Raw genomic sequence first — 23,948 nt, forward strand, 5'->3', positions numbered from 1 at the left:
AAAAATAACTTCTTAGGGATTTTCCTTTTTTTTCTTTAGAGCTGCATCCATTGTGTGGTTGTACCATACTTTGTTCATCCATGTATTGTTTTTCCAGTATTTTACAATTTAATGCACAGTGCATTATGCATATATGTTTTCATACTAAGTTTTATCTTCAAGGAATATTTAAGGAGTGGAATTTCTTGGTCAAAACTAAATTCAATGTAATTTTGTTAAATGCTGACATGCCCCCCCAAATCCGAGCACCCAATGTCATCAGATAATCCTTGTTGGGATGATAGTGAACCATAGTTCTCCGAAAATCTCTAGCCTGAAAGATTAGGTCATATAACGCATTTATAAACTAAATAATTCAACAGACATTAACTGTGTCCTTACTGTGTACTAAGAAATGTTGTAGGTACTGGGGTTGAAAAGTAACATTCTAGGAATCCTAAGGGAGCATCTTCACTAAGAGGCCACGTTAGCATGAGCCAGATGGTCTTCTGCTCCTCTTATCCCTGAACAGGGTGACTTAATAAGTACTGCAATCCTTCCCTGAGCACAAGTTCCCATGGACTCAAAATTTTGGTTTATAAAGAATTAGCCCCACATTGTGTGAGAACCAGCACCTGATAGACCTGTTGCTGGTATCAAAAAAAGAAGTAACACGAGTTTGAGAAGTTCAAAGTGGAAGGCAAAGAGCATAGATGCAGCCCCACCTTGCATGGAAAGAGAAAACTCAAACACAGAACTTCCCTCCTGTTGCGGGCGGGTGGGCAGAATGGTAAGAAGGTGAACTGGGGAATCAGGAAGTCGTAAAACTTCGTTATAAAAGTTGAAAGGCATCAAACATTTAGTGGTCCAGACAGAAGGGGTTTTTCAAAAGTACATTTCAACTGCCCCAAAATTCTTTAAACATCTTACTGAAAGTTTGGAAAAGAAAAATTCTGAAGATTTGGAAACCAAGTGTATACTGCTTATAATTGGGCATTTAAAATTACCATTGGTGAAATGCTATTGATGGTGTATATTTATTTCATGTGTAATTTTCATATATTATTTTGAGAACTATAAATATCTACGAGGACTTTTGCCATCTGAGTTCTACTTATCTTCTTCTTTTTTTTTTTTTTTGTATCAAAGCTCTGTTTTCAACTATAGATTTTCTTATCGTGGAGTTTTTAGGATAAAATTCTGTCACAAAGCAGGCATTTTCCTTTAAGGGAACTAGCTTTCTGACTTCCCCTTACTCAGAGAAGTGTTAATGTAGGCTCTCTGAGAAGATTTTCTAACTCCATCCTCAAATTCCAACAAGTTGAAATTTGGAATAATCTGCATCAGTACTTGCATAAACTGTTATTGCCCAGAGTTGAATATGAGGAAATTTTTTTGAAGCCTTGGTCTAAATATTCCACCAATACCAGAAGCAACCCAACTTGCACTCTATAATTTTGTTGAATTAGAAACACAAGAAAGTGGCATTGTGGAATATAACATTAAAATAGTAATATATAAACAAGAACAGAAAATATAGAAAATATCTTTTATTCTTGTGCATGACTTTGAATGTTGACATAAGTTTCACTGTGATAGAAGTGTACATCTTATATGAAATTCTATTTAGAAATATTGGTCATTAACTTGTAATTTAACAAATCTATTATGGAAACAAAAATGTACATCCTTCTTTAAGAAGATATTGGAACTTTCAGTTTGAAAGAGAATCATACATGAAAACAAAGATAATTCCTATAATAGTTTAATCTATACCTTATATTAAATCTAACAACTAACAATTATGAGTGTCTACTATCTCGAGGTGTTATAATTTGACATTAATTTCTGTAACATGAAAGTACTATATTATGCGCTTTCAGTGAATTCAGTAATTATTACCACACTTTTTATCCAGTTTGTTTTTAGCATTTCGTAAGACACATTAAATCCGAGAAAAAGGGATCCCTGGGTGGCGCAGCGGTTTGGCGCCTGCCTTTGGCCCAGGGCGCGATCCTGGAGACCCGGGATCGAATCCCACATCCGGCTCCCAGTGCATGGAGCCTGCTTCTCCCTCTGCCTGCGTCTCTGCCCCTCTCTCTCTCTCTCTGTGACTATCATAAATAAATTTAAAAAAAAAATGTGTTTTAAAAATAAATAAATAAATAAATAAATCCGAGAAAAAATAACAAGTAACAGATAAATGCCCACTAAACTTCTCTGTCATCATATTAAACAGCTTTTTTCACTTTGGCAAAATGAATATTGCCATTTTATGACTTTCAGATATTTCATAAAGTTTGTTAGAGCATTAAGAAAATTAAAATAGCTCAAATCTGTTTCTAACTTACCAATGATTCTATCAGATTCTTCTACACTGAATATTCTACTTCATTGTAGAATTTTCTGTATTCCTACTTCATTGTATATTGACATAAATGTAAGCAGCATGGCACATTAAGGTTTTGAGAAAAAATAAACTTCTCCAAGAAGTCCTAGAAAGACAGGTCATTCTGAATCTCTCACCTGTGCTTTACTTTCACAGTGAAGGTAAAAAGGTAAACATACTGCCTTCTCTTTTAGCTTTAAAACACCAGCAATGTTTGTTTTTATGTAGTTTGTGAAAATCATACAAAAGGATGATTAACTCCTATTGGAAATCTTTTAAATTCCCAGCTCACTGAGAAATTTCAGCAATTTCAACATCTTACTTACTTTTTATTTATGTGTTTATTTTATGTGATGCTTTGATAGAAATAATAGTATAAAGTCAAGCTTCTTAGAAAATGTTTAGTTTTGCCAAACTTAACAGTATCCTTTCCTTCAAAATGACACGTCTTAATATATTCTGCTAATGTTTACCTAGAGTTAGCATTTTCTTAGATTTAGTAATTGTTTATTTAAAGATCTATAATAATTTCTGCAATTAATAGCCAAATATTTTTGCCTAAAGGTTAAGTAGAATTTCAAATATTTATGCTATTAATTTTTATTTATTTATGATAGTCACACACAGAGAGAGAGAGGCAGAGACATGCTATTACTGTATACTAATAACATTCGACATGCCTTCTGACATGCTGTGTGAGTGCTTCCTCAAAATCTTCAAACTTCCTCAGAAATAGAGTGCCAGAAAGTCATTTATGTAAAAACTGTTTAATATTTACTAACTTATTACAGAGCAGTTTGTTTTTTAATTTTTACTACATTAGTGTTTAGCATTAAGACAACAGTGGGTCAAGTCAGGTGTTCGTGTTGAAGGTTCACTGGAGTAGAGTAATCACAACATGGTCGTCTCGGCCTTGCCATAACATCTCTCCTTCGAAGTCAACCAGTCCATGCTTCCTGGCCCGCATGAGAATGCCCACTACTTTATCTGAAATACGAACATATCTGTCAAAGAGATCGCCAAAAGTGACCTGGATCTTGCCATCTCGCTTTTGGTGGGCCATTGTACGGATGATGAAGCACAGGTCCATGATCTCTCTGTAGATGTGCTCCTCGGCTCGCTTGGCCCTTTCTGCGGTTCTGGTTCCCTCCTTGGGACGGCCATAGCCTTCATCCCCTTTGTGCAGGCGGGTGGACATGGCCAGCTGATAATCGAATTCTTCACTGAAAGGATTGAGCTTCTGGGATTGTATGTGTTCATCGGCCCATTGTTGCCATCTCCCTTTCAGGTCATCCACTTGGCTATATTTCCGCTGGGCCTTGCAGCTGAGTTTCTCTGTAAATCTATTCGCCCTTAAGGGAAAGAGGGTGAAGAATCAAGATACTGATATTTAACATCCAAGTGTTGCTTTCTCTTTGTACTGCCTGCACGTAGGCAACTTAATGTAAGTCTATTTTTTTCATTATTAACAAAATATAATCACAACATAATTCGAAATGAAAGAAGAAAAAGTATAACCGTCACACCATTCTTTCTTTTTATTTGAGGATAGTTGACAACTACATTGTTCTCATTTTGGTACACCATAAAAATATATTAAACTCTACTTCAAGAAAAAAGCTTCTTTACACAAATATTATGTAATATGTATGTCTTAAAGTTGCAAGCTGATAACATTTTAGAATTGGAGTCCTATAAATGCATTAAGGAAACTATTTTGTATGGGACTTCAGAAACCAGTTATTTCAAAAAAATAAGACTTATTATACTAGCACATATACATTGTGTATTATTCACTTATGTATACATAGATATGTGTAAACCATATATGGATTTTGAATGAGAGCATATTTATACTAGTATCAATGATGTGCCTCAAATTTTGGAGTATCAAGTTGTATAGGTGGAAGATGATTGCTAGCAATAATAACATTTATTGAATACTTTGTGCTGGTATTCTTCTAAATGCTTTTCATTAATATTTCTATAACCATTCTGTGAGATAGGTGCAACTATTCTCACTTCCCAGATGGGGAAGCTGAGGTCAGGGTGGTTAAGTAACTTGCTTAAAGTCACAAACCTGTTAAATGATAGTTGTGGAATTTGAACCAGGCCTGTGTGTAACTACTGTGAAATAATGTCCTAAACCAGGGGCAAAGGTAGTTTTAAACACCAGTTGTCTGAGGCTAAAGTCAATACTCTTCCCACTGTGCAGTGATGTCTGTCACTCATCATGCAGGTACAGTGTCCAAGAAGTAGGTGAATTGTGTTTCAGATGTGTGTGTGTGTCCTTGCAATTTGGACTGCATTTTCTTATTTAAAAAAACCAACCGCCTTGAACAATGTGGACCAGAAGTATCATGAAGGTACAGGCCTAATTTTAAAATCAGTAAAATTTATCTTTAAAAGATTTCTCTGTCTTTTCTATAGTTCCAATCTCCTCGACTCTTTTTCTCGGGTCTCTTTGCCTTCACAAGTAAAATATAATTCTTGGATTATCTAAAAGTCACAGATTTGTATTCCTCATTGTTACAAGTGACCCACCCTTCCTCTCCCCAATACCAAGTGGCCTCATGTCTGGAAGCACTGAGATTGGAGATACAAACACTCACTTCAGTTGTTCACATGAGCAGCAGGTCTCAGCTAAGTAGCCCTGCTATCCAAACTCTCACAATTTTTATTCAAAACCCAGTTACAGGTCAGATGTGGGTATTCTTCACTATCCAGTCTCACACTTCCTTCCTGAAATCTGGTTAGCCGATGCAGGAAACGCACAGACATGGATGGGGAGACACCTATACTCATATTAGCATTTTCAAAAGAGGAATAACAGCCACTAGATGGCAGACTTTCACTAATTCCCAGGTTTTGTGTGTTCAAAACTGCTTGCTTTCAGTTTCATTATTACAAGAGAGCTCAAACTAGATATGGTTTAACACTGATACATAGAACACTGATACGTATAGCACTTCTCTTCTTTGTAGCCACATAAACAAAAATATATGGCCAAGTTAAGTGGGAAAAAGCACATAAGAAACCGTATGCACAGTTACTGCAATTTTTAAGTCACATATATATGGAAAAGTGCTAGGAATTTCACCACACTGAAACCGGATGGATTTCTCTCAGCCCTGCTGGTCCTCACTATCCCCTGCCTCTCCAGAGGCTGTCCCTGTTCAGCTTCCCAGATATAGGCTGTTTGATCTCATTATCAGATGATAGCAAACACCTTTTCCCCTTAGAACCATGGCAATACGTGACAGGCATAGCCTTGAATAGCAAACTCAAGCCCATCCTAGCGTAACCCAAAGCTCATACCAGATTTGAAGCAGGGACATCCTGCAAGAGAAGAGATTTGAAACATCTCAGAAGAAAGTGAAAAGAATAGTTTGTTGACTCATACTTGTATCTCCCAAGTGTCAATTGCAGTTCTGTCCTATATTATAAAATGTAATACAGTTGTCCACAATTATTCACAGTTTCACTTACCCATGGGCAACCATATTCAGGAAGTAAATGATCATCCTTCTAATGAGTCATCAGAAGGTCAGTACAAGAGTAGCCTAATGCCATTATCACGGTACCTACATCATTCACCTCACTTCATCATGTAGGCATTTTTTTTTTTCTTTTCTTTTCTTTTTAAAGAGAGAAAGAGCACACACAAACAGGTAGGGGCAGAGGGAGAGGAAGAGAGAGAATACCAAGTAGGTTCCATGCCCAGTGTGGAGATTGACATGGGGCTCATTCTCACAACCCTGAGATCATGACCGGGGACAAAATCAAAAGTCAGACACTTACCTCACTGAGCCACTCAGGTGCCCCTCCTTATGGAGGTTTTTTATCATCTCACATCATTCCAAGAAGAAGAGTGAGTATAGAACAATAAGATATTTTGAGGGAGAGAGACCACATTCATATACTTTTATTATAGCACAATGTTATAATAATTCTATTCTATTATTATTGTGGTTAATTTCTTACTGTGCCTAATTTCTAAATTAAGCTTTTTCATAGATACATATATTAGGAAAAAGCATAATATATATAGGGTTTTTGTATTTCCTGCAGTTTTAAGCATTCACTGAAGGTCTTAGCACCCACAGATAAGAGGTGGGAGGGTACTGTAAATCTTCCCTTTAAGGAGCCCCTGCGCATGTTGGCATACTTTCCATCTTTTATCAAAGTATTTATGACACTTAGTCTGTGTCAAAGTTTAAGGTACTTATTGGATAGTCAATAATTTTTTTAAAAAAGTAAATAGACATTAAAAGACATTCTTGAAAATAATCAGTAATACAAATGTGAATATATGGTAAAATTCTAACCATATAAAATGCATACACATTTAGGATGAAGAAATCGGTGGCATGTGCATGATTGAAAACAATTGTCATTATCCAGATGGCAGTTGAATTTTTTCATTTTTTAAAAATTATCTTTTCTATTGATACCATATTGATTTTATAATTTAAAGCAAAAAAAAAAAAAGGAAAATATTCAAATCAGCCTCCAAAGGAAACTTATTTAAACTGCATGTTATATGGCTCTCTGATTCCCTGATGTAGGGATTTTTTCTCTCTAATTTGCATTAGGAACTTAGAGTCCCTGAGTTTTGAAACTCTATGTCATTAGGGATAAGGTTGAGTTTGGCAAGACAATAAATCTCTGAGGAAGTGAAGGATTTATCTTCTAAAAAAGCACCTCCTAAATCTTAATGTCCATTTGTTATATCGTCAAATTGTAATTTCCAGTAATAGTAGAGAAGAAAAGCAAAGGAATGGGTCTAATAAGCGAGAATTAGAACATAGGTTATAAAAAATGAAGTACCAGGAGGAAATACACCTTAATGAGTATTTGTCTCTATCTTATAAATGTTCTGTATTGTTTTTGTATTTCTGATTTCTAAAAAGTCTGAAAGTTAATGTTTAAATCACGATTAGAAAATCTTATACCTTGAATATCTTCTTGGTCAATGAACATAAGAAACGATATACTAGTTTATCCTGTTTTTTTTTTTTTTATCTTCAAGTAAAAATGTGAATAATAGCTTAGATTGAGATTTAGAAAAAAAAATCTAGCTTAAATTTGTAGAAAGCAAAGCCAAAGACTGGCATCACATCCATATTTTAGGATGGTAATATTTCATCTAAATTTGTCTTCTTAGTTTCTTCATTCTTAGTAAACAGAATTTCTTGTGGTGAATCAAATATTTCCCTTGTCCAATTATGTACAAAGTCACTAATTCTACCAAACATTGTAAGTGTTCTAATTGGAAAGTGTATATTCATTCATTGAGATAAATTCTGAAATTTATTTTTGGTCATCTTTTTTAAAAGATTTTATTTATTTATTCATAAGAGACACAGAGAGAGGCAGAGACATAGGCAGGGGGAGAAGCAGGCTCCCTGTGGGGAGCCTGATGTGGAACTCGATCCCAGGACCCAGGTGCCACCCAGGTGCCCCTTTTTTTTGTCATCTTTAAAAATGGCATCAATTTGAGTGTTGCTTTCTCATGTGAATATGGGCTTTTCAGCAATGTATTGAGAATATAGGAATTAATTGTATCACAGTTTTATCATTTTGGAGTAATAATTATGTGGATGAATTGTTAAAAATTAATAAACCCAACAGGAAATAAAAGCTCTGAAAGGTATATTTCAAACTTAACCAAGTTCACTGGCACTGGAAAAGCTCTGGTAGGTGGCCTTCACCTGCATCACCAAACAATGCTTCAAAATGTCATGGGGCCCAGAGGTGAAATTTTCTGGTTCTAAGTCTTAGATCTGCATGAAGAAAGCAGAAATCCGCTTTCGTGGCCCCACCTCGTAGACTCTCCTGTGGACGGAGTATTTCTCCTCTTCACCTGGGAACGTCTCTCTGTCAGTTGAGCAAATAATTTCTGCCACCCTTTCCAACTTCCCAGGGAGGTGCTGGGGAGAATTTGCTCATCTGTGCATTGGTTTGCTTTCTCCTCTCCACAGGAAGGATAACCAATTTGACTAATTGGAAGCATGCCATTCAGAGGGTCACATTTATCTCTGCCTATTATCAATCAGGTTTGAGAGCCAGGCCTGTGACTCCACTTGCAGATTGGTCACTGTCCTCAGAGTCCATAGAAAGGGTCCCATGCTCTAGAATTGGGGTCAAATAGCAAAAAGCCATACTTTGGCCTCCATTTCCAGCAAAGTCCTTCAATACAGTTGTACTCAGACCTTACACTTTGGGTGTTACTAGATTCTGTTAATGAAGCTGACACTTTGATCTCCATTTTGGTTTTTTGAGTCTGTTTTCTACTGAGAGAATCAGCCTAGCATAGTGGTTAAGAACTCTGTCATCAGCCTTCCCAACTTCATCACTTACTAACTCTACGACTTGGATACATTTCTTAATGTCCCTGTGAGTCAATTCCCTTCTCTATAAAATAGCATTCTTATTCTCAGCTATTATTATTTTTGCTGAATATAACTTGGAGGAGAAGATGAATAGATGATTGGCACTTTAATATTATACCATTAATGTACAGGTGAAGGATGCAGTTTCTTTTGTCTAAAGGAGCTGGAGTGAACAAGTCATGTAGCTATACAATCAAAACACTCAATATTTTTTAAATAAAGCATAAAATAAAACTAATTTCATAGTAAAACCTAGTTAGCAAAACTCTGTTAGTAAAGAATATCTCTACTTTTTACCAAACCTAACTTGTTTGATTTTGTTATCCATGGAAATTCTTAACCACCCAAAAAACTTTCTTTTTACTTAAACATTCAGGATACATAATTTTCTCCCTATTGGTAGATATGGGTAAAGAATAAAAATAAATGAACAAATCCTCCTTTCATATAGGCTTACTCAATAATGCCATGCTCATTTCTCAAGCAGTACTTGAGAGTCTCATCAGGCTTCTGCTGAAGCTTCCTGAGCACAGCTAGGATTACCGCTGACATTAAGAGATGCTGTTCCTGCACACGACATTCTGGTACCTTGTGTACTCTATGACCAAGAAATGAACCAAAGAAGGAAAGAAGAGATTTAATCCCACCCCTGCACCCCAACCCTGAGGATCAGTCTCCTAGCAGCCTGTAGGGTTGGGATCACCAGGAATGGCCCCTTGCATTATAATGCCTAGAACGTATTTAGGAGCTCCTCTGGGTCCATTGCTTTGCATAATTAATATCAAAATAACTCTGTGGGTTACATCTATTTTTTAGATGAGGACAAAGACATAATTTGCCAAAGTAACCATGATTCAAACCTAACTGTCTCTCATTCAAAGCTTATGCACCCCTCCATCACACTAAGAAGGTGTCCACGTACATGCCTGATTTTAGGAACCTGAGGAGGGTCCTGTATGTGCGCCCTCACTTCCAGGTGAAACAGTTGAGAGTGTGGTGAAGAGAGTGAAATCAAGAGCAACATTGCCTGGTTCAAATCACATAGGCTTTACAATCTTATACAAATTCTTTACTATATCTTTGTCTTATGTCCCCATCTGTCAAATGTGGATATTAATTATACCTACCCATGACAATACTGTGAGGATTAAATGAATAAATATATGAATAAACATTGACCCCCAGCTGTCCCCTTCCTACCTCTAGCCAATCCAAAGTACACTGACAGATCTTCACTGTGACATCCTCAATCTTTATTCTGCTGGGTTCTATTCTTCCATTTCTAGCAAACGCACACCCGCACACACACATGCACACCCAAAATCCACAAGGCCTGACATGGTTCCATATTTCCTGGTAGGATAATTATTTCTGATGATGAATTTCTGTATTAATATAAGTAGAGCACAAATCCAAATCTCTCAACACATCTTCAAAGCACTGCAGGGAGAGGTAGCACCAAGTCTGATTTCTAAACATTGCATTTGGAGACAGGCACATCTCAGCTTTGTCACTAACTTACTGGGTAAACTTGCCCTCAGAGCTTTAGTGCCCTCATCCCTAAAATGGAATAATAATACCTGCTTCATAGGATCATGAGAATTAAAAGGACAGAACATGTAAAATGCCCATGGCAAGCACTAAATGCATGAAGGTTGTTATAATTATCTACATTTGCCGTTTCAGTTTTCTTGAAAGCATGGGATGTCATAGTTCTAATTCTTTCAAAACACCCTTAAAGTCACAAACTGTGACATATTTTTGTCAAATTGGGTCCTCAGTTTTGTTCTTTACTTTGTTTCATAAAGTTTAAAAACATACCTATACATCTAATATTCCCAAAGGGAGTCAGTTTGTAAGCATTCATCATATCAGAGACTTTTCACATATTTTGGTTTTTTTTCTTTCTTTCTTTCTTTCTTTCTTTCTTTCTTTCTTTCTTTCTTTCTTTCTTTCTTTCTTTCTTTTTTCTTTTCACATATTTTGATAGTCTATGGTTGTGGAGTGAAATAGCCAGACTTTCTATTGTGTGTGGTGTCTTAAAGTATGTACTTTTTTGTCTGAATAAGTGTATCAATTTGACTCAGTGTTTGCGTGCACGCGTGTGTGTGTGTGTGTGTGTGTGTGTGTAGGTGTATGTATCTGATATCTAAAAGTTTTAGGGTTGTGGTATTTTAATGACTTAGCTTTAATAGCATCTCTGTCTTTGTTTAACAACAGAACAAACTCTTTCTGAAAGTGTGAAAAATTGCCAAATAATAGACTCTCTACGAATAATAATAGGTTTTATACATGGAGCATATGTGGCAGGTAGTGTGCTAAATTCTTGGAAGCCTTAATCTCAGTTACTTCTCCCAATACAACAGAATTCATCCCAAAAGGTCACTGCTGCTATCATTTTACAAAGGAGGAAATGGGCTTAGAAAAATAATCTCTGTGACGGGGGGGTAGGAGGTGAGAACATTTAAGATCTACTCTCTTAGCCACTTTCAAGTATGTAATACAGTATTATCAACTATTGTTGGGGCAGAGCTGGAATTTGAACTTGGGTCGTCTAACATCAGAGGCTACTCTCAAATTGGATAGCAGCCTCCCACCTGTTTACAGGGTCATAGAGACGTGTGTCCCACATGCACTATGTGGGTAGATGTGTCTCCTGATAATACTATGGACTGATTTGAGACAAGGGAAACGTTTGCCCAGTCCTAGTCTACCAGCACTAGTCTCCACTTCTTTTTGACCCCAGCTGTCCCCTTCCTACCTCTAGCTAATCCAAAGTACGCGGACAGAAGATCTTCACTGTGACATCTAGTCTTTTTTTTCTAAGCCCATTTCCTCCTTTGTAAAATGATAGCAACAGTAACCTTTTGGGATAAATTCTGTTGTATTGGGTGAAGTAATTGAGATTAAGGCTTCCAAGAATTTAGCACACTACCTGCCACATATGCTCCATGTATAAAAGCTATTATTATTCATATAGAGTGCATCATATGTGCATCCTAGTCTGCACTTTTTCTGCAGAGAAATAAGCCAATTTGCTACTCATCACGAAATTTATTTTAAAAATGTACCCAACACAGACATCCTTCTCTGGGGGCTTCACCTTTGTTGAGGCTAAAACTTGAGTGTTTGGTTCAAAACATTAAAGAAACAAAAGAGTTCAGGCCCTTGACCCAGAAGTCCGTGTCTAGCTCGGCACTGCTCCTTTAGCTCAGGAGCATGCCTTCCCTGCAGGACCTTGCGGCCTGCCCAATGTTTAAGATTTTCACTCTACCATTGGTAACATTTCCCTGCCCCAGGCCCCCTGGCTGGTTGGGGCTCAAAGGCAGTATAAGGAGCTGGAGGGGGGCATTCACTTACTGGGAAGGCAAGGGGCGTTTGATTCTGGTGGCGACCACCTGCTCTCCATCCTGCTCGGGCCTCTCCTCAGTCTCCCCTCCGTAGCCACTGTCCTCTGTGTCTATGCTGTCACTCCTCCACTTGGGCCCATCCTGTTCCATCTCTTTCCAGCCTTTGGTCAGCTCAGATACCAGGTTGGCACATTTTCTCCTCCGTGTCGGGGAGCCATGGCTGTGGAGCATTCTGTCAATGTCATTTTCTGGCTGCCCAGCTCCAAGCATGTCGCCATCCTCGTATCTATGGCTCAGATGGCTCACATCACCTCCTCTCTCATAAGCTTTGCTGACAACTGTCTTGGTCACCTCTTTCCTTTTGATATGAGAGACTTCAGAGGCTTCCTCAGAGCTTTGTCCATCTCCATGGCCCTCTGGCTTTTGGGAGGGAGACTTCAGGGTGCTCTGAGCTTTCTGCTGGGGTGTGGGGTAGATCACTGGCTTTGGAGCTTGCGGTGGGTCTTGGGCTCCTCCCGGCTGCCAACCTGCAGGCTCTTGGGCCTGCCTGGTGCTGTTCTCATTTGCCCACTGCTGCCAGCCTCGGGCCAAGTTGATAACCAGGGTGGCTGTGCGTACCTTCCGGAGGGCACGCTTGGCTGGGCCCTCTTCTCTTGCCTTTTCTTCCGGAGCCATGCCTTCTCCTCTCTGCTGGGAGCCTGGGAGTATGGACCATGGAGTGCCGAGATTTAAATAGAAGCAGAGTGTGTGTGTGTGTGTGTGTGTGTGTGTGTGTGTGGTGGGGGGAGAGTTTGGTGATAGTGGAAACTATGTTAAACATTTCTTGCCAAGACGTGGTGCCTTCCCCGATGGTGTGCTTTTTTTAAACCCTGACGTCTCCAGTTTCATCACAGCAGAGGGACATCTCTGCTGGGAAAGGACAGTGATATGCACTCCCTTTCTTCTCAAGTGCCAGAGTGGAAACTACTAGATTTGATCATGTGCTCAGCCTTATGTTCTTCGTGACCTTAAAATATGGTCCTACCATTTATAGCATAAAATATGTGCACAAATTGTGCTAGGAATATTATAGGCTTGTTCTCATTTAAATCTCAATATAGCTCTTAATTAGTCCCATTTTATAGCAGAGTACAATGAAATCTAACTTCCTACGGCTAATAATATCTGCAATTCAAACCCACATCTGTCTGATTCAAAACTTGTGCTTTTTATTCTAGTTATCAGAGACCCTGAAGTCCCTTTTTCTTTTGTCTTCACCCCTATTTGATACCTCCTTAGAATCACCTCCTCCAACCTTCATTTTCCAGATGGAAAAAGTGAGGCCCAAATAAGGAGTAGACGAAGGCCAGGTTTTTCAGTCCCAATCTTGAATTGTATAGACAGGTCATATTGATAGAAAGATGAGGATCAAAATTTTGGTCCAATTTTAAATCTTTAAATTAAGACCTACACACATGTTGAACTTCATAGATTATTACTAAGATCTTTTCAAATGTTTTGAAAAAAAATTTTTTTAAAGAGCATTTAAAGACAAAATGAGCAAATGCTATCGGAAGTAATCCTCACCTGACCTTTTGTTTTTAATTACACATCCTTCTTTCACGGGCCTTTAGGTAGATGCAGAAAAAGCCATTCATTCAATTTTCAGAACAAAGGTTGAAATGTAGTTTTTAAAAAGGACTTGCTAGACAGGTTATTTGGAGAGAAAATGAACCATATATGAAGAGTGCTAACCAAATAAAAATGCTCAGGACTCAGCACTGAATAATTTCTTAAAGTAAGACAAAGATATTTTTTTCACACAACAGTTCTTTTTTTTATAAATTTATTTTTTATTGGTGTTCAATTTGCCAACATATAGAATAACACCAAGTGCCCCCCTCAGTGCCCGTAACCTAGTCACCCCCACCCCCCACCCGCCTCCCCTTCCACCACCCCTAGTTCGTTTCCCAGTTACGAGTCTCTCATGTTCTGTCTCCCTTTCTGATATTTCCCACTCATTTTTTCTCCTTTCCCCTTTATTCCCTTGCACGATTTTTTATATTTACCAAATGAATGAGACCATATAATGTCTGTCCTTCTCTGATTGACTCATTTCACTCAGCATAATACCCTCCAGTTCCATCCACGTTGAAGCAAATGGTGGGTATTTGTCATTTCTAAGGGCTGAGGAATATTCCATTGTATACATAAACCACATCTTCTTTATCCATTCATCTTTCGATGGACACCGAGGCTCCTTCCACAGTTTGGCTATCGTGGCCATTGCTGCTATAAACATCGGGGTGCAGGTGTCCCGGCATTTCATTGCATCTGTATCTTTGGGGTAAATCCCCAGCAGTGCAATGGCTGGGTCGTAGGGCAGGTCTATTTTTAACTCTTTGAGGAACCTCCACACAGTTTTCCAGAGTGGCTGCACCAGTTCACATTCCCACCAACAGTGTAAGAGGGTTCCCTTTTCTCCATATCCTCTCCAACATTTGTTGTTTCCTGCCTTGTTAATTTTCCCCATTCTCACTGGTGTGAGGTGGTATCTCATTGTGGTTTTGATTTGTATTTCCCTGATGGCAAGTGATGCAGAGCATTTTCTCATGTGCATGTTGGCCATGTCTATGTCTTCCTCTGTGAGATTTCTGTTCATGTCTTTTGCCCATTTCATGATTGGATTGTTTGTTTCTTTGCTGTTGAGTTTAATAAATTCTTTATAGATCTTGGAAACTAGCCCTTTATCTGTTACGTCATTTGCAAATATCTTCCCCCAATCTGTAGGTTGTCTTTTAGTTTTGTTGACTGTATCCTTTGCTGTGCAAAAGCTTCTTATCTTGATGAAGTCCCAATAGTTCATTTTTGCTCTTGTTTCTTTGGCCTTCGTGGATGTATCTTGCAAGAAGTTACTGTGGCCAAGTTCAAAAAGGGTGTTGCCTGTGTTCTCCTCTAGGATTTTGATGGAATCCTGTCTCACATTTAGATCTTTCATCCATTTTGAGTTTATCTTTGTGTATGGTGCAAGAGAGTGGTCTAGTTTCATTCTTCTGCATGTGGATGTCCAATTTTCCCAGCATCATTTATTGAAGAGACTGACTTTTTTCCAGTGGATAGTCTTTCCTCCTTTGTCGAATATTAGTTGACCATAAAGTTGAGGGTCCACTTCTGGATTCCCTATTCTGTTCCATTGATCTATGTGTCTGTTTTTGTCACACAACAGTTCTATAGAGTTTAGAACTGTATCCTTTCCTCTAATCAATATTTATTTTATTTTGTTTATTTATTCATGAGAAACACACACACACACACACACACACACACACAGAGGCAGAGGGAGAAGTAGGCTCCTCACCGGGAGCCTGATGCGGGACTCTATCCCAGGACCCCAGGATCACCACCTGAGCCAAAGGCAGACAGACGCTCAACCACTGAGCCAACCAGGTGCCCCACCTCTAATCAATATTGATTGAGAGCTACTAAGAGCTTCAAAAAAAATGGCATGAAAGCTCAGTTAATTCTGATGAGGAGACAAATTTATTTAAAAAAATATGTCGATGTCAATTTTTCATCATGTAGGTCATTTACCTCTTAGATTAAGGCAGTTTTGGAGATGATTTAATGCTCTATCTAAAATTTGTCAGATGTGTACCCAAGAGTTCAACAGCATCTGATAATGTTAACTGAAACAAAATCTGTCTTAAGGGGAAATTGGATCACCAGGAAAGAAAACTATTACAAATAAAGATTTAAATCTGAGTCTGAAATTTCTGACATACTTTCTTAAGAATGTAGATATACTGCAGACTGTTTGGTTCCTCTTAGATTCCCTTCATCCCACATGGAATGCCTTGGAAGGAATGGGGTTCTTTAGCAGTGCCCATGAGCTTAGCCCAGGATCAAACTAATTTACAATCATTCAAGGGATTTTTCTGCCTTCCTGTGCACACCTGCTCCACATTCAATTCCGAAAGAGGGAGATGAAGTGAAGACAGCAAGTTATTATTGGTGTTTCAATATTAACAGCACTGCAGTCACTACCTGGGGCTCGGGGCTGTCAGCAGATGGTCCTGGCAAAAAAAAAAAAAAAAAAACTCAGGCAGCTCTTAACAGAATCTGGTCATTCCTTCTGACATTTCACTTCCATGGCAACTGTGGTTCCTCATTTCTGCTTCTCCAGAAGAGAGTTTAAAATTTGTTTCCTCTTTATGTCTCCTTCAGGCATTCCTTCTCTAAACCAAGATCTATATGTATTTTAAAAGAAGTGTTCTATCTTCTTTCTCAACCTATATCTGGATTCTTAAGAGTTCAGTATTCTTCTGTTTTATTTTTTTTTAAAGATTTTATTTATTCATGAGAGAGAGAGAGAGAGAGAGGCAGACATACAGGCAGAGGGAGAAGCAGGCTCCATGCAGGGAGCCTGACATGGGACTCGATCCCGGGACTCCAGGATCATGCCCTGGGCCGAAGGCAGGCACTAAACCTCTGAGCCACCCAGGGATCCCCTCTTCTGTTTTAATAGGAGGTGGAAAAGCAATGAAAATGGAGTCTCAAAGATAAAGATAGAGGGAAATAGTTTACAACATGAGTTTCTTATGAAAACATGATATTTGAAATTGTAGGTGAGGGTGCAAAGCTGATTAATGAAGTAATTACCACCTATGAAGTTTGTCATGAGTGTTAAAGTGTGTTGAAAAAATATTAGATTTTACTTGATTGATATAGGCAATACTTGGGAGGAGGGGAAGGGGTTGTATCTATAGAATTCTTTGCATAATGCACTGAGAAGTCAAGTAGGACCAATATTCGTCATCAGCTATATACTCTTCCTAAAAATACTTCAGGAATCTCTATGTGTGTGTGTGTATCATGAATAAACAAATAAAATCTTTTAAAAAAATAAAAATAAATTTTTAAAAAAGGGCAGCCCGGGTGGCTCAGCAGTTTAGCGCCGCCTTCAGCCCAGGGTGTGATCCTGGAGACCTGGGATCAAGTCCCACGTAGGGGTCCCTGCATGGAGTCTGCTTCTCCCTCTGCCTGTGTCTCTGACTCTCTCTCTTTCTCTATGTGTCTCTCATGAGTAAATAGATAAAATCTTTTTTAAAAAATTTTTAAAAATTAAAAAACAATACTTCAGAAATCTACATTTTCTCAAAGCTCATATGAAGCAATTATTCTATTGATCCTTTCTACATAAACTAATAATTCTTTTACTAGCTCAGTTTCACAAAGTGGGAATAAAAATACTTTAATAAAGAACGAAAAGAATTTCTGATTTCAATTGAATTTACTCAGTGCTCATGGAGTGTACACAGTGGGTGAAGCATGATGGTAAGCAACATGAGACAGGGTAGAAAACTGATCAAAACAGAACTTACTTTCAAGGTTTTCTCAGTCTAGCCAGGATAAGACACACACAACTGTTTTGATAGTTTGGGGAGAGCTACGATAGAAATACAAATAAAGCTTAATGGGATCCTTGAGCACAGCATGTCTGATTTTATTGGAAGGACTTCATAAAAATTTGGTGATCCTTTCTCTGGCTTTTCAAAGATAAAGAGAACCTTAGCAGGTGGAAAAAGGGTCTCTGATCTGTAGAAACAACATGAACAAAGTTACTGAGGAATAAGATACATGGTAGAGTTAGAGACCTTCTGATGGCCTGGAGTAGATATCACAAACTCAAATGCTTGCAGGTTATGTGGGTCACTCAAATGTGTGAAGTGAATTGGATTGGGGGTACAACATGGAGTGGTGAGGACTATGGGCAACTGATGAAGTAATGTTTCAAGAAACATAAGAAGTGTGTATTTTTGCAAAAACTCTCCCAATTCTTTAAATGGTGACAGTTAATACACATACACACACACACACACACACACACACACACAGTCACACACAGTAGTTCTGGGTGAACCAACATGGTATAGCATGTCTTTGGAAGAGATTGCTTGTGGGCACCAGTTTAGGAACTTTATAGAAGAACATACAGTGTCTATGGGGTAAGGATAAAGGGCTAGAGAGCAGTAGGACAGGCCTTTGAAGAAGTGAGTTGGAGCTACATTGTAAACAATATTTTGCTCAGGAATTGGTGTTTTGTCATAAGCAACTTATTGTATCAGTGTGGCATTTTAAACTCAATGCAATCTCAAATTTGCATTACCAAATAATCAGATCTAGAGCTGGTAAAGTGAGGTTTAGATTGAAAAAGATAAAACTAGGGTAGGGAGACTATTTACAGGAGTTACTAAAATAATCTTGGAAAGAACCAAATGAGGATCTGAAAGATTTGAGAGCCACTGAGGGGGACTATCAAAAGAACATAGGGACTAGTTACTAGTTAGTCATGTGGATAATGGGTGTCAAGGATGACCCAGAGATTTCAATTTAAATGATGGGTGTGAGGAAGTGACATTAGCTAGGAAAGAACAGGAAAAGAGGAGGATTTGTAGTAAGAAGGGAAAGTTTCCATCTTGAAGTGAGGAAGCCCCAGGAATGCCTGTGGAGATGTTATGAGTAACCAGGAAAATGGACTCTGCGGTCAAGCATACCCAGTGAAAATCTGGGCTCTGCTGGTTAGCAGGGTGACCTAGGCCATGTTATTTAATTTCTCTATGATTCAATTGCTCCATCTGTAATATGAATATTATCAGAGCATCTACCTCATAGGGTCACAGTGAGGATTAAATGAGTTAACACATGGGAAACGCTTAACACCATACCTGGCACGTGTAATTCCTGTTACATGGCTATTGCTATTCATACCTTGATATTGAGTCATGGTGTTAGAAATTTAAAGCTCCTTAAATAATTCTGTTTGATGAAGGATAGTATTAATACTGCACGCATGGCAGGAGTGAGTCGTCAGATGGGAAGGTCAAGTGGGGTCATTTGTAGGGAATGGAGGCTGTAAGGGAAAGCTTATTTATAGTGTTTTATTTTAAGGTAATTTATAGGCAGTGTCTAAAAGGTTTCCCTCAGCATGATGAGGGGCAGATGAGGTCTCAGTTATTTAGTAATGATAACTCTGTTGAATACAGACTCTTTCCTGGAATCTACTAGAATATAGTGCCCAGTGGTTTGCAATCACTGAGAATCACATCAGAATCTTAAATCATATTGGGATCACCTGTGGGGCTTACAAACTACATATGGTAAAGTGCTAGACCTAGAGACAGGTTTTGGACAGAGTCCTGACACTACCTTAATCTAACATATCATTATAGTTGAGAACCATGGTTCTAGATCCTACTGTGCTGTGGGTCCAACAGAGGCTCAACATGTAGGTTTTAAGAGCATAGTGACCAGTACCCCAGATACTGGGTTCAAGCAGATTGGTTTTGCATTCTGGATCTTCTTTCAAAACTCTGTACCCATGCAGAGTTCATTAATTTCTCTGAGACTCAATTGCCTTGTCTGAAAATGGCAATCATAATTTTTCCTGTGTCATTATCATGTTTTTGTAGGATGAGGTCTGTAGGACAGCCTACTTCTCACTACACTGTATAAGGACACCACATGGAAGCTATTCATATTATTGTTACTTACACTGTTATCAAGAATAATGATGCCATCTTGTAAATAAATAACCTAGATTTATAGATTGCATTTCAAATTTCAGTAAGAGTAATGAGTATTAACTTTTACATTATAGACCATAACAGTTTACATATATTCCCAGAAACTAAGGAAAATTTCAGAAAACAAATATCACAAAACCTATTACCAAACTGTAGTCACATTAACTTAATTTAGCAAACAAACACAAATGATTATTACATCTATTTAAATATGAACAATGTTGGTATTTATTTCACCTTAAAAAATATAATCTCTTGACCCCACATATATCCCATTCCTCCACTCCCCTTAACAGTAAAACTCCTTGGAAGAATTGTGTTTATTGCCTGCCTCCAATTCTGTCTCTTGTTTTCTCTTGAACCCAATCCAAACAGATCTTACATTTGCAATTTATTAAAACTACCCTTGTACTGTCACCAATAACTTCCATATTGTGCAATCTAATAGTTATTAGTTCTAAATATACTTGTCCTAACTGCAATATTTGACACATTAGAACAGTCACTCCTTCAAATGCTTTCTTCACTTGACCTCTGGAAAAAAATTCTCTAGGTTTTCCTCCTACATTATGGCTGTTCCCTCTTAATTTCCTTCGCTGGTACTTGCCCGCCCCCCAATTTCCCCGCCACCCCCACCCCACTCTGGCCCTAGCTTCTTAACATTGGACTGTGCAAAGCTGGGCCCTCTTCACTGCTCAAATTATCCTTACTTCCTTGGTGATCTCAAAGTTTTGAACGCCATCTTCATGATGACAATTCCCAAACGTCAGTGTCTGGCCTGACCTATCCCTTATACTTCAGGCATGTATACTCAGCAACCTGGTAGTCATATCTACTAGATGTCTGCCTAATGGTTAGCTCAATCCTAATGTGTACAAAACTGAATACTCAGTATTTCCAATGTGAGCTTTCCACAGTATTCTTCTTTTCAGCTCAAAAATTAACTTTGGTCTACCAGTTGCTCAGGCCAAGAAACCTGAAGTTATCTTAGACTCTTTTTCTTTTCTCATATTCCACAACCAGTTCACTAGTATATTCTATTGGATTTATCTTGAAAAGTATCCAGAATTTGGCCACTTCTCACCATCTTTACCAATGAAGTAAATAGAGAGGTCAATAGGCAGGGCCAGATTGTGGAGGCACTTTAAAGCCCTAATAAAAAATGTAGGTTTTATTCTAATATTATAAAGTTTTGGCCTGCAGAATGGCATGATTAAAATTTTTAACAAATTTACTTCGGTGGTGGTATGAAGGATAGATTCAAGGACGGTATGTGGGCAAGAGTAGAGACTCAGGAAATTTTTTTCTTTTATCCAAAGGAAGTTCCCTACCACAAGAACAGGATGTAGGAGTGGGGGGATGGGTCTGTGGCCTCTTTCCTACCCCATTTCAGCCCTTCTAACTCAGAAATTTCAGTTAGTCTTGCTAATTCCAAATTAGGCAGACCTGGATTGTTTGCACCATTAGAAATGGGTGAGTGGAGAGGTGACCCCTACCTGCTCAATCTGGTTACTATGGTAACTGTGCCAAACTCTAGCCAATGGGCAGCTGCTCCCACTCTCTTCCACCAACTGTTTCCCCTCCCCATTCCCTGGGAACTTGATTCACAAATCTGAACTGGGGATTTCTGGCTCAAGGCCATGAGCAAGGGCAGAGGCCATAGGAGAGCAGTAGCATAGGTAAGAGTTGATTGAAAAATACTCCAAGATGGCAGCAGTAAATTTGGGCAGGAGGGCAAAAATACTACAGGTGAAATGAAGAGGTACAATTGATATAAATTGGTAACAATGAGATATTAGTTGTGAAATAAATGAAGACATTTAGATAAACATGGGCATTCTGGCTTGGGTTTCTACATAGATGGTTTCACTCACTAAGAATGAAAATGCAGGGGGCATAAGCTTGGGGATTGGACAAACATTAAATTAAATATTGGTCACATTAGAGATACCTGCAGGACATTATTCAGAAAGCAGGGATTGCAGCTCAGGAGGAAGATCTGGACTCATACAAACTAGGGCATCATTTTGGATCATGGAGACTAAGCTGTGCCAGGTCACAGAGCTAACAAGAGTTATAACAGGATCAAATCCAGGTCCTCTGACTTAAGAGTCAGGGCTATTAATGACTATGCTCTAATGCAAATTATTTTCCCCCTTGAAGGACAGGACTTCACAATCTCATGACACCACCCTCTGAACAAGCTTCTTAAGGAGGCCTAAATATAGTTTCTTAGCCCTGACTTTCTATGTGATCCTGCAATATTTTCCTTTCCTTAATAGCCAAGTGTCTTTATATGACCTGATGGAGGTGTTAGCTAACTCTATGGTGATAACAATTTTGCATTAAAAAGTATACCAAAACAATGTGTTGTACATCTTAAACTTACACAGGATTATATGTCAATTATATTTCAGTAAAGAAGAAAAAAAGTACATTTAAAAGGTGGTCTATGCTCCTTAATCTATGACCTTTTGTTCACATCTCAACTTATTCAACTCACAATTCTGGTTTCTGTCCACAAACTCAGTTTATTCAGGGTCACAGATGAATTCCTCATTACCGATCCAAGGGAGAGTTTTGATTCTCACTTATTTAAACTTCCTATAGAGCATTGATAATCTTATATACATCCTCTTCTGTGTGTGTGTGTGTGTGTGTGTGTGTGTGTGTGTGTGTGTGACTGTGCATATAAATATGTATATGTGTTGAGGGAAAGAGAGAGAAAGTCATGACAGAAAGAGAAAGTTTGGAAAACCAGAAGGAAATAGGTAATCATAATTATACCACACACCCACAGCTCATCTATAGACATGCATTTTTTCATATAATCTACTCCCAATCCTGAAACTTTGTGCTAGAAAGTTTCAGGGAAGAGCTGTCATTTTGAGGAAAAGAAAATATTTGAGATAGCCTATTGAACATGGCTTTGTATGCCAGGCTCCCCCCTCCCCTGGGAGTCATCTAAAACCAACAGGTAAAAAATCAAAAAAACAAAAAACTGTCAGACTGTCTCCAGTTAAAAGAACACAGATAATTTGCAGACTCTGATATATGTGTAATGACTGCTAAAATAGCTGAGATTGGTTAGAATCCACCTAACAGGAAGTGAAGACAGATACTTAGAAGATAGGTTGCCAAAGGATTTTGTGAAAACACATTTTCTGAAAAGAAGGGCTTTCCCTCTAGTAAAAAAGCTGCATGACTTGTTTGCTATAGTAAGGGGAAAATCTGGTGTCAGAAATAGCAATAAAAATCCTTCCGAACTTCAACTTTGAAAAGCAATGGATTTAAAGAGCCAGAGGTAATAAGGTTGCATAGAGAACTGCATGGATGCACCATACTTATAGGAAACAGTCCATCTCTGTGGTAGCAACAGAGATTTGAACACTGAGAAGCTACCCTGGCATCTCCTCCCTCTCCACAGCAGCTTTCTAAAATGCCTAGTCCAGAAAACTTCAACTCATTGATGAAAAAAAGTTTTAAATAGGCACAATATTAACCTAAACACACTGTAAGAGAAAATGTGGAGAAGTACAGTAAACCTATCAAAAAAGAAGATTTATGAGAAAAAAGTTGCCACAAAAAAAGTGAAAAATGTGAACATTTAGCCATAATTTAAAGATAAAGAAATCTCTGTGAAGCAAAAGGGAGGCTATAAAGCATATCCAAAAATTCATGGGTGAGGTGGAAAGACACTAATGAAAGAAAAGTCTTGAAAAAGATGCTAGAGGTAGAAAAATGGGAGTTGAAGACATAAATCTATTTTTATTTACAAAGACTATGAATGCGTACTTGGAAAACAGAAGAATCAACTAAAAATAGTTTTAAATGAATAAGAATTCAATGGGGTGGTGGGTTAGATAATTATTGTGCAGAAATAAATATCACTCATATATTTAAGAAAATTATTTGGAAAGTATAATGAAAGAAATTAGCCATTTATAATAACAATAAAGATAAAATATCTATAAATTAACTTACTAATAAATATGCAAAAACTATGTACCATAAAGCACTCCGGAAAGGCACAAAATACAACTGAATAAAGAAAAGATAAAACCATAATTGGGTATGTCATTTTTGCTAATAGGCCAAGTGTCCGTCAATAGATGAATGGATAAATAAGATGTGAATGGGATATTACTCAGCCATAAAAAGGAATGAAATCTTGTCATTTGCAAGGACAAGGATAGAGCTAGAGAGTATTATGCTCAGCAAAATAGGTCAGAGAAAGACAAGTACCATGATTTCACTCATATGAGGAACTTAA

General features: G+C 38.1%; 1 protein-coding gene across 1 annotated transcript; it reads right to left on the minus strand.

The window, feature by feature from the left end:
- Positions 1-1,514: 1,514 nt before the first annotated feature.
- ABRA (actin binding Rho activating protein) lies at positions 1,515-12,946 on the minus strand. The gene is made up of 2 exons (XM_025450905.3): positions 12,124-12,946; positions 1,515-3,720 (listed from the first exon to the last, which is right to left on the minus strand). Exons 1-2 carry the CDS (start codon positions 12,786-12,788, stop codon positions 3,243-3,245), a joined length of 1,143 nt encoding a protein of 380 aa, XP_025306690.3. The 5' UTR covers positions 12,789-12,946; the 3' UTR covers positions 1,515-3,242.
- Between the last annotated feature and the right edge of the window lie 11,002 nt (positions 12,947-23,948).

Source organism: Canis lupus, chromosome 13 (genome assembly GCF_003254725.2).
Source record: "Canis lupus dingo isolate Sandy chromosome 13, ASM325472v2, whole genome shotgun sequence".
Lineage (NCBI taxonomy): Eukaryota > Metazoa > Chordata > Mammalia > Carnivora > Canidae > Canis > Canis lupus.